The following is an 11,214-nucleotide window of genomic DNA, read 5'->3' on the forward strand; positions in this document are numbered from 1 at the left end:
TAGCTGTCCTTTTCTCTCAGACCTATCTTCCCCTTGTAGATATCAGTGACCATTTTTTATTTAGTACAGAGCCTAATGTACTGCTGGCATTCAATGAATAATGATCGACAGTTTGGCATCTCAGTTTGAAAATCAGCAAATTAAGAGAAAAAAAACCTGTTGTCCACTGATTGTTGCCACAGGAATGGCTGAAGCTTGAGGGATGCTACTCTCCATGGTAACGGTAACCTGCCCTGGAACCTTGGGGGGAAGTGACAAGGTAGAAGGTGGAGCAGGAGCAATGGGACGGCTAGGCATGGTGGGCTTCGGGGGCGGCTGCAAACAGAAAACCACACGAAATATATCAACAACTTTTTACTAGTGATGCATTTCATTCTATAGTTAAAAGTACACAACTCAACCCTGAAGAGTGCCAGGAAAGATGCCAGGAGCCTTATGTTTGATCGCTCAGCATCACAGTTTTTGCACTGATGTATTAGCATTTCCATTTTACAGACAGCTGAGGAAATGTGCAAAGCAAGGCTAAGTCACTTGCTGAAAGACACACAGACAGTAAAATCTAGACCTGGCAATAAAACCCACATCTGTATAGCTCCTAGCCCAGTCTTTCTTCTACACAACACTATCCCTCTCCCCAAGTTTGGGAGGAAGTAAACAAAACTTTCAGTACCTGAAACATAACCACAAGGTAATACACAAGGCGATATTCTTAGATACCCCAAATTAGCAAGCTACTGCAACAAAACCTTGGAGAAGAGTGCCATTCCAAGATAAAATGAGTCTGCAGACCCATGACGTAAATAAAACCAATGTCAAATGGATACCAGAAAAGATCCTGTGATGCCAACTGCCCAACGGCACAAGAAAAAGCACTGCAGAACAGCAGAACTCTGAATTACAGAGAAGAGCTGAACTGACAGGTCAAAAACCCGAACCAACCAAACCAAAAACCTATGAGCCTAGTGTACAGCCTAAGACTTCATGAAAATTGTCAGGAACCAGTCTTCAGCTGTTGTTCAATGTGAAATTTTAAACCTCGCCATTACCTTCATAAGTCCCTCCGAAAATGAGAGTGGCACTGCTGGCGTCAGATGTGCTGGTGGGGCTGTCACTGTGACAGGTGTGCCCGAGGCCACAGCATGGTGTGTAGACAACATCTGCACCTGTGGGTAGGGCCTTACCACGACAGGCTCTTGCTTCTCTTCACGGGGCTGCAGGGCGCTGCTGGAGCCCAGGTGCTCCCTGGCAGTGACTTCAGCATCTCGACTAGACTCATCATTGACTATAAAAGACATTAAAGGGAATACAGCATGTCATATCCTTCCAACATTAGTAAATACAGCAGCATATACAAGAGTAGTACTTGCAGTTAAGTTTTGGAATCAATAAACTAACCATGTTCTTGTGAGATTTTCTTCAAAAGGAGAATTTGGGCAGTAGATTCCCGATGGACATCAAATCCAAGAGTCCCACACGTGGAACACGGGACTTGCTTGGAATACTGTGGCTTTCCCAGTCCTCTAAGAACAAAGGACCTCACAGCTATCTAAAATGAGCTCAAATGGTTCAGAGTGCAATAAAAGATACAGACAATTTCATTTGAAATTTATTTAAAAAATCATACAAACCTAACATTAAAAGATAACTTAAGTACAGTCTTAAGTCCAAGAACATATAATTTTTGTAAACAAATTTCTCAGTCCAAATCCGTACAGAGTGAACATGGCAACCTCTATCATTATTGCAACCCACACACCCTCTGAGGCTCAACAAATCCACTTGCAGGAATGTGTCCTATCGATACAGAGCATATGTGTAAAAAGTTATGTACAGGTTATTTGTTTCAGCATATTTATACTAGTAAAGAAAGTGAAAAAAACATATATGCTCATCAACAGGAGACTGGCTATGTAAATTACGTGTACTCCCACAACAGACTACTATACAACTATAAAAATAAAACAAGGAAGGCTTTTAGGTACTCTTACGGAAAACTTGTAATATAAAGAGAATGTCAGGGTGGCCGGATGGCTCAGTTGGTTAGAGCGCGAGCTTGCAACAACAAGGTTGCCGGTTCAATTCCCACATGAGCCAGTGAGCTGCGCCCTCCACTAGGTTGAAAGACAACGACTTGCAGCTGATGGGCCCTGGAGAAACACACTGCTCCCCAACATTCCCCAATAAAATTTTTTTTAAATAACATAAAGAGGATGCCAAAAAAATGTTTTAAGAAAGAAAAAAATTAAAATTGTAATACTCAATATATACCGAAAACAAAAGATAAATACAAGTCATGTGTATACATATTTTTGGCACCCCCGGTATATTATGAAAAATTACATAACATATAGATGACAAGAACAAGACACAGAACTGTGAAAAAGTTAACAAAATGCACACAAAACATACATGCACATATATTTGTATATAGGTAAAATATCTCCAAAAGCACCTTGGCTGCCTGAAGAGAAAGAAAGTGGACAGGGGGACAGGGATAAGAGAGATACTTTTCACTGTATACTTTTTTTCATTTTCATTTGGAATTTTGGACCATTGAGAACACGTAACCTATTTAAAAATCAAGGAACTCATGAAATGATGAAAGAGAGTTTGTGAAAATATTAACTCATTCTTGTCCATCACTTTTCCAAAATAATATCATTAGTTTTCTGGGAAAAAAAGATTATACTTATGGAAAAAAATTTAATTGTTTGGAAAACTATAACGAAAGTAAAGCTGCTCCCAAAGGCATCAGCAGTTAATATTTTCGTACAAACTCAGATGCTTCTCACTTCTTTAATTTTGGTTAGGTTTTTATTTAACTTTTTAATTGAACTATTTAACTTTTTAACTTTAACTTTTAATTGAACTTTCATACAGACAAGTGCACAAATGTTAATTATGCAGCTCAATGAACTTTCACAAAGTGAATACACCTAAGTAATCAGCATCTAGCTCAAGAAGAGAAACATTACTGATTCCCCTGAAACCTGTTCCACCCTATTCAGTCCCTATCCCTCCCAAAAATACTAACTTCTAATATTGAACTTTATGTAGTCTCATAACAAATGTCTCGCCCCATTGTGTCTTGTCTCTTTCACTTATAGGTATGAGATTCATCCATGTTATTGCACATACGTCATTGAGTGAATAAACCAAATTATCTACTTTACTGTTAATAGGCATTTAACAGTTTTCTGGTTTTTTTGCTATTAGACATAGAAGTGCTAGTAACATTTTTGCACGTCTTTTGGTAAACATATGAGGTGTGATCAAACAATGTGGTGAATGTTTAAATAAAAAATTTATTACAGCAAAAGTGACATTGCCATTAATCCCCCTCAAAATACTTCCCCTTGCTTTGAATACACTTATCCCATCCTTCTAACCCCTTTCTGAAGCAGTTCTGGAAATATTCTTCCATGAGTGTCTTCAGTTGAGCTGTCGAAGTGAGGGAGAGTATTTTGAGGGGGATTAATGGCACTGTGTCTTTTACTGTAACATTTTTATTTAAACATTCACTGGTATTGTTTGATCATACCTACATAGAATGTCCCATTTCTATTTGATATATCTCCAGAAGTGGAAGTGCTGAGTAATATAGTATACACACTGCATCATTTTAAAAATGTTAAATGGAATTCCACTGCATAAACCTATGATAGCTTTTTAAACCATTATATCATTGATGGGCTTTGGGGTTGTTTCCAAATTTTTGCTATTAACAAAAACTCTGGGATGAATATCTGTATGTACTTATATTGAGTATGTACTTATATTCAATGATCTCCTCAGAAAAAAAATTTCTAATAGTGCTGAGTGAAAAGACAGATGCATATTTAACATTTTGCTATATATTAACTTTCCTCCCAGGTCAGACTTTTTAAAAGTTTGATTTTTAAAAAAACTTTTATTTAGTTAAGTGTGTTTTTCCAGGACCCATCAGCTCCAAGTTGAGTAGTTGTTTCAGTCTAGTTGTAGAGGGCGCAGCTCACAGTGGCCCAAGTGGGGATCAAACCAGCAACCTTGTTAAGAGCACTGAGCTCTAACCAACTGAGCTAACCAGCCACCCTAAAAGTTTTATTTTGAAAACTACGTTATTGATGTATAATTTACATACAATAAAATGACTACTCTAAGAGTAGAGTTTTCAGGGCCAGCCAGGTGGCTCAGGTGGTTAGAGCTCCATGCTCCTCGAAGGCCGCCGGTTCGATTCCCACATTGGCCAGTGGGCTCTCAACCACAAGGTTGCCAGTTCGATTGCTCGAGTCCCACAAGGGATGGTGGGTTGCGCCCCCTGCAGCTAAGATTGAACACGGCACACTGAGCTGAGCTGCCATCCGGGATGGCTCAGTTGGTTGGAGCGCATCCTCTCAACCATAAGGTTGCCGGTTCGACTCCCGCAAGGGATGGTGGGCTCTGCCCCCTGCAACTAGCAACAGCAACTGGACCTGGAGCTGAGCTGCGCCCTCCACAACTAAGACTGAAAGGACAACTTGACTTGGAAAAAAGGCCTGGAAGTACACACTGTTCCCCAATAAAGTCCTGTTCCCCTTCCCCAATAAAATCTTTAAAAAAAAAAAAAAAAAGAGTAGAGTTTTCAATTTTACACACACACATATGAACAAAGTTTCTCACCAATAACCTAGGAGGGTAGCTGGGTCAAATGGTGAGTAAATGTTTAACTTTATATGAAACTCCAAGTATTATACTTTCCAAAGCAGTGGTATCACATTATGTCCCCAGCAGCAGTGTATCAGAGTTCCAGTTGCTCCTCATCCTCACCAATTCCTGACACACACATTCTAGTGGGGGTACAAGCAGCCACCTCACTGTGGTTTTCAGTAGCATTTCCATGATAACTAGTAGTGCTGAACTCCTTTTTATGTGATCATAGGCCACTTTCACATGTATCTGCCTTTGTGAAGTGTTATGTTCCTGTTTTTTTGTCCATTTTTAATCAGCTTTTACTGAGGTACAACTTACACATAAACTCCACTAATTCCTTGTGCAATCGGTTTAACTTTCACAGAAGTACACAGTACTAGAACCACACCACAAGCATGATACAGAACATTTTCCATTCCTCTAAATGTTCATTCATGAACCCTTTGCAGCAAATTCCCTTCCTCCCACACCTACTCCTTACAAACCATTGATCTGCTTTCTGTCACTACAGCTTTGTCTTTTCTGGGATTTCATATAAACAGAATCATACAATATGTGGTCCTTTGTGTCTGGCTCTTCTCTTAGCATAATGTTGCTGAGGTTCATCCATGTTGTTGTGTATACTGGTAAGTTTGTTCCTTTTTATTGCTGAATAGTATCCCATTGTATGGATAAACCAAACTTTTCTTATCTAGTCTCTAGTTAATAAAATAAGGGTTGTCTCCAGTTTGGGGTTATTATAAACAATGCTTCTATGAACACTGAAGTGTAAATCTTTGTATGTACGACATACATTTTCATTTACCTTGGAGTCAATACCTAGGAATGGGATTGCTGGGGTGTACGGTAAATTCATGTTTTATAACATACTGCCAAACTTTTCCCCATATTTGCCAACAATGTAAGAGTTCTACTTGCTCCACAGACACATCAAAACCTGGCATTGTTGGTCTTTAGTCCTTCTCACTGTGGTTTTAATTCGCACTGCCCTGAGGATTAATACTGATGAGTATATTTTAAGTGCTATTTGGCATTTAAATAGGGTCTGGTGAAGTGTCTAGTCAAATATTTTGCCCAATAAAAGAAATCAGCCTGTTTATATCTTTTTACCAATGAGTTACAAGAGTTCTTTATATATTCAAGATGTTAAGTACTTTGAGGATATATTTATCATAAATGTCTTCTCTCAGTCTGTGGCTTGCCTTTTTGTTTTTCTAATGGTGTCTTTTGAAAAGCAGTCATTTTTAATTTTAATGATGTACAACGAATGTATCAGTTGTTTCTTTTATATTTTTGTAACCTAAGCAATTTTTGCCTACCCCAAGTTCACAAACAGCTTCTCCAATGTTTTCTTTTAGAAGTTTTAAGTTTTATATTAGGTCCATAATAATACATTTTAGTTTTTGTGTATGGTGAAGGTAAAGATCAAGGTTAATTTTTTTATATATGGATATTCTGGTGTTCTAGCACTATATAGTTGAACAGACTATCATTTCCCTATTGAATTGCCCATGTACTTTTGTCAAAAATCAATTGACCATTATGTGTGGGTCTATTTCTGGATGCCCCACTTTGTTGCAATGATCTATATTTCTACCTTTATGCCCAAATTACTATTTTGATTAGCATAGCTTTATGGCAGAGTCCTCCAACTTTCTTTTTTTGATCAAAATTACTTTGATATTCTAGGTCCTTTGATTTCCATGTAAATTTTAGATTCGGGCTGTTAATTTTTACAAAAGAGCCTGATAGGATTTTGATTAGAATTTCTCTGAATCTATATGATAGATCCCTTTGGTAGAACTAGCATCTTAAAAATACTGGGTTTTCCAATCTATGAACATGACAGATATTTCCATTTATCTAGGTCTTTAATTTCTCTCAGAAATGTTTACATAGTTTTCTAATTCCAAGTCTTACACATATTTTGTTAATTTGTCCCTAAGTTTTCTGGGTTTTTTTATGCCATTGTAAACACTTTAAAAATTTCACTGTGCATTGCTAGTACTTAGAAATAAAATTGATTTTTTTATATTAAACCTTTATCCTGCAACCATTAATTTCATTTACACACATTAATTTCATTCACACAGCTTTTCACATTCGTTAGTATTTTCTGCATACGTGATCATGTTTGTGAATAAAGACAGTTTTACCTCTGTCTTTCCATTATCAATTTATTTTTAACTTTCCCCAGTGTCCAAACATATTTCCCTTAATCAAGTTTTTAAGGGAAATGGACAATTTCATAACTTCCCCTCAAACTTATATGTCCAGGAAGACTTTGATTTTTGACAATTTCATTAAGATATAATGTTCTGACCACCTCCTGTAAAGTTCTTTTTGGAACCGTTTACATTTCTTTCCAGACATTTGAAGTTCTCGATTTCAGTTTATTTTTACCAGAAAAGAATCTTGAAGCAGCAGTTAAGAGAAGTGATTGTAACCTATTCTTCTGAACTTTGAACGTATACCTGAAATCCTCACGTGCTTAGGATCCCAAGTTACTTCTTCTGATAAGAGGAATAGGAAGTATAAAAAACATCTAACTGCTTACAGAAAACTTTTTTCTTTTTCTTTTGAGCCACTGATGAAAAAACACACTATTCAGAAGTAAAATTATACACAATTTTGGTATAAGTCAATGATTTCCTTTTTAACAAAATTTGAGGGCAATTATTGATGGCGGACACCTTTTTAAATGGACAAGTTTATTCTTTGCAAAGAACAGATGTTCAAAAATATTCTCTTTAGCTATGCTTTTAAATTATTCTGCTGTGAACGTATACCAAAGACAAAATAGTGTCAAAATATTTAAGGAGTAGGGAACTTAAGTGGCTTTACAAGAACTAGTTGACTACTACTTTGTGCATTACACTATATAGCAAGCATAATACATACAAAGGTGTATGACACAGACAAGCTCCTGGCCTTCACTCCAGGGGGTTGCAGGGCCATCATTTTACTGGCTATATATAAAGAGGCTATTTGGTGTTCTTCAGCTTGCACATTGTAGGATGCTCAGCAGCATCCCAGCCTCTAAATAATCAGATGCCAATAGCACCTCCTAGTTGTGACCACCAGAAATGTATTCAGACATTGCCAAATATTCCCTGGGAGGCAAAATCATATGCCACTGAGCACCATTGATCTGCTGCATTCCAAGGGTCTACAACTAAAAAATCAAGCTGTTTATGTGTACGTAAACTGTTTTTAGCCTCTTTTCCTAGATAGCAAGGAAGGCAAGATCTATGCCTTACGCACCTTTGGGTTCGCTCATGGCATTGATTACCATACCTCTGGGCCTCAACTGAGAAGACATTAATATATTTAAAAAACAGCTCTTGCCGGCATGCTTACTGTAACTTTCATGTGTATTCTAGTACATGTAAATGAAGTAATTAAAACAGGAATGAAAAGGCCTTGTTTAAAGTAAAATTGCAGTATGTCTTTTCTTTAAATTTGATAACCTATTAGTATTTACTAAACTCCCAGAAGGAATTTGCTAATTTTTAAATTAGAAAACTGATAATATTTTTTAAAGTGGAAAGCAATATAAAAGAATGTCACATATCTCACCTGTAGCTGCTGGGTTTATCAAGCCTGCAGCACCACTGTTTGCAATCTGTGAAGGAGCCTGACTTAGCCCAGTGGAAGGAGTGCCTAATCGAGGAAACTGTTGAGAACTCATTTCCACCTGCAGAGCATACAGTCATATGGTTATTACTGGATTCTGAGATTAGAATCTACAATGAGAAATTAAAGCATCTTTAGTACCTGTATCTTCCCTCAGAAAAGCAAATGCAGCATCATTTATCTAAAACAATTACTTGTGATCAATATATAGTTCAGAAATGATCTAAATTCTTTACGTTTTTGATGGACATAGGTTCAATTAATAATAAAATCGTTAACAGTTAACATGGTATAGGGGGAATACTATGACCCTCCATAAATACTTGTGGATTGCCACAAAAATCAATATTGAATCCTGCACAACAGCCACAATACATCAACACAATACGTATGTGTCTGTGTAAAGTTTTATGGCAAATGTCATGTCCCTTTGAAAGACTTAACCCTCACACCAAGGTGAACATTGTCATCAGTAAGTCATAGGAGGAATCGGAGATGTCCTGTCCTAAGAATCAGAAACCTTACATTAAGACGTGATCCAAGAAGAATTCTCGAATGCTTTTTGCATAGGCCTCCCCTTACCGATCTCCCTTCCCCCATCTTTCACAACCCCCGCCCCCCCCCGTGAGCCAGAGAGACCCAAAATCTTCACTGCCTTCTCTAAAATCGACCGCCCACTTTTCCCTCAGGAGCCAGGCTTTGCCGATATCCCCGAGTCGCCCGCAACCCCGCCCCCACCCACCCCAGCTGAGATCGGAGAACACAGGTTTCCAGACACTTCGGGTATGAGACTCCGTCTGGGGGCCGGCGACAGGCGTTCCGTGGAGCCCCGGGACAAGCAGTGTGCCTTTACCTGCAGCCGCCGCCCGCCGCCCGCCCCTCCCGCTTCCATCTCGCCGGGTTGGGGGTGCCGAGTAGGGCCCATTTCGGTGGTAGCGCTAGATTCCGGGGGCGTGGAGAGGACTCGTGCGGAGCGCGTTTCAGGCCCGCCGCCGTCCAGCCCCTCGGCCCCGCTCACCCCGCCGCCGTTCCGTTCCAGTCCTCTTCCCCCGAACCTGCCCCTACCTCCCCCGCCCGCCCATTGGCCCTAGGAAGGGCGCGTCACTCGAGGGCCGGCACCAATCCGCCGCGGCCTGCGCGCTCTGATCCCGCCCCACCCTCCCGCCGACTGCCAGCCAATCAGACACGAGCCTTGGCCGCGTAGCCCAAACTCCTCGAGATGGAGCCAATAGCAGAGAAAAAGCAGCTCTCCCGGCGAGGGGGGCGGAGAGCTGGGAGGCCCCGCCTCGGTCGGGGTCTAAAAGCGGCGGGCGCAGGGCCCGGATGTGGAGAGTCACTTTAAACTCCTGTAGGAGCCAAACTCTCGGGGTGCCCGCCCGCCCGCGCTCCCCGGCCGGTTGGCTTCCCAGCCAAGGCCCACGCCCGCCACGCCCCCAAGCCCGAGTCAGCCCGACGCCTCTTCTTTCCTTGCTGTAGGACACCCGGCCCCTGCCACTGGCCCAACCGCCATGCCCAGCTTGCCACAGAGCCTAGGTCTGAGCCGCCGGAGACGCGGCACCGGTGCTCTTCCCCGGGGACGCGCAGCGGGACGGACGCTGCAGCCCGGCTCTGCCGCCCCGCCCCCTCGTCTCCTCCCCTCCCCTCCCGGGCGCCCGTCCCGCCATTACCTGGGTGCTGCGCCGATTGGCCACCGCGCCTCCTCGAGCTCGCTGCCGTGCGCTCTCCGCCTGTGGGGCCGACGTCCTCGGCTCCGGACACGCCGCCGCCGCCGCCGCCGCCGCCGCCGCCGGGGCGCGAGCACTCTGCCCCCCACCCCTCAGCCCAGCGCCGCTACTTCCGCCGCCGTAACGAGCCCCTCACCTATTGGCTGGAGCAGGCCCCTCCCTCACCCAGGAAAGCCAGTCACCGCTCAGTCTGAGCCGGAGGGCGGACGGGCCTGCCCCCCCGGAGTCGCGGAGGCCTCAGGGAAATGTAGTCCCGGCGCCAGGAGGGCGGGCCTGGGCGGGGCCTCCCGGAGACAACACCCGCCTTTTGCTGTCTAGAGTGGTCTCTGGCTTTTCTCTTTGCCTGGTATAAAGATAATGGATCCCGCCCCTTTGCCTCAGCGGACGGCGATGGCTTTCATTTTCCCGAGGGAAGTGCGGCGCGGGAACAGGGTAATGGAGAAGGCTGGTTGCAGCGGGGGAAGGGGTCTTCGCAGGGCCGGCGAGGGTTTTCCTGACTAAGCTCGCTTCCCCGCGCTGCGAGTGGGACTTAATACAGCACCGAAGGCCACCGACCGCAAAGCCTGCGCACCGCGGGAGGTCCGGGTGCCGGTCTGGGGAGACTGTCGGGTCTGCCTGCCGCAGAGCCGAGCACCCTCTGGTGGAAGCAGGCCGGCCCGGATAGCGGTCCCTGGCACAGGGCTCGGGCACGTTGCACCTGCTCAGTTTTCCAGTTTCGAAGAAGCGAGGGGGGGTGGTGTTGATTTGTTGTTATTTTGGGGAGATTTAAGGTCGGAGTTTATACACCTATAGAAGTCTTAGAGCTGCTGAAGCAAAGTTCGGGTCTGATAATAAAGATTACGTGCCCCTTCCTGCCTTCCCAAGGTAATACTTTAGACCAGGCGTTTTGTGACTAAATAAACGGGGCGTAAATCCCTTCTTTCTATCGTGCCCAGCTGTGTAAGATAACGGCTTGCTGGGATGAGTCTCAAATACCCATCCTCTTTCCTCAAACCATTTTCCTTTCTTACTTTCTTCCCTTATCAAATTTCTTCTGAAAGAGCTGCTGCAATAATACACTTTAGCCTCGTTTCCTTAGGCAGTCTCCACCCTTGTTGGATTCTGCTCCTGCCACCCTTCTCAAAATGCTCCCTAAAAGTTGCCAGTGACCTACTCAACTTCACCCTGTGGTCCTTAGTTCTCATCT

At 42.9% G+C, this 11,214-nt stretch overlaps 1 protein-coding gene across 8 annotated transcripts in view; it reads right to left on the bottom strand.

The window, feature by feature from the left end:
* The window catches only part of SAP130 (Sin3A associated protein 130), an 87,712-nt gene extending 77,576 nt beyond the window's left edge, over positions 1-10,136 (bottom strand). Inside the window, exons 1-4 of one of the 8 annotated variants that reach the window (XM_081051677.1) lie at positions 9,972-10,136; positions 8,248-8,365; positions 1,047-1,282; positions 157-315 (exon numbers count right to left, since the gene is read on the bottom strand). In XM_081051677.1, the coding sequence (XP_080907803.1) occupies positions 157-315; positions 1,047-1,282; positions 8,248-8,359 (507 nt within the window). In that variant the 5' untranslated portion in view covers positions 8,360-8,365; positions 9,972-10,136. Of the gene's footprint in view, positions 1-156; positions 316-1,046; positions 1,283-8,247; positions 8,366-9,046; positions 9,350-9,971 lie in introns of those variants that run through there. The other 7 variants (XM_081051681.1, XM_081051679.1, XM_081051682.1 and 4 more) reach the window with 7 other exon arrangements.
* Positions 10,137-11,214: the final 1,078 nt, after the last annotated feature.

This window comes from Rhinolophus hipposideros, assembly GCF_964194185.1.
Source record: "Rhinolophus hipposideros genome assembly, chromosome: 6".
NCBI classification, from domain to species: Eukaryota; Metazoa; Chordata; class Mammalia; order Chiroptera; family Rhinolophidae; genus Rhinolophus; species Rhinolophus hipposideros.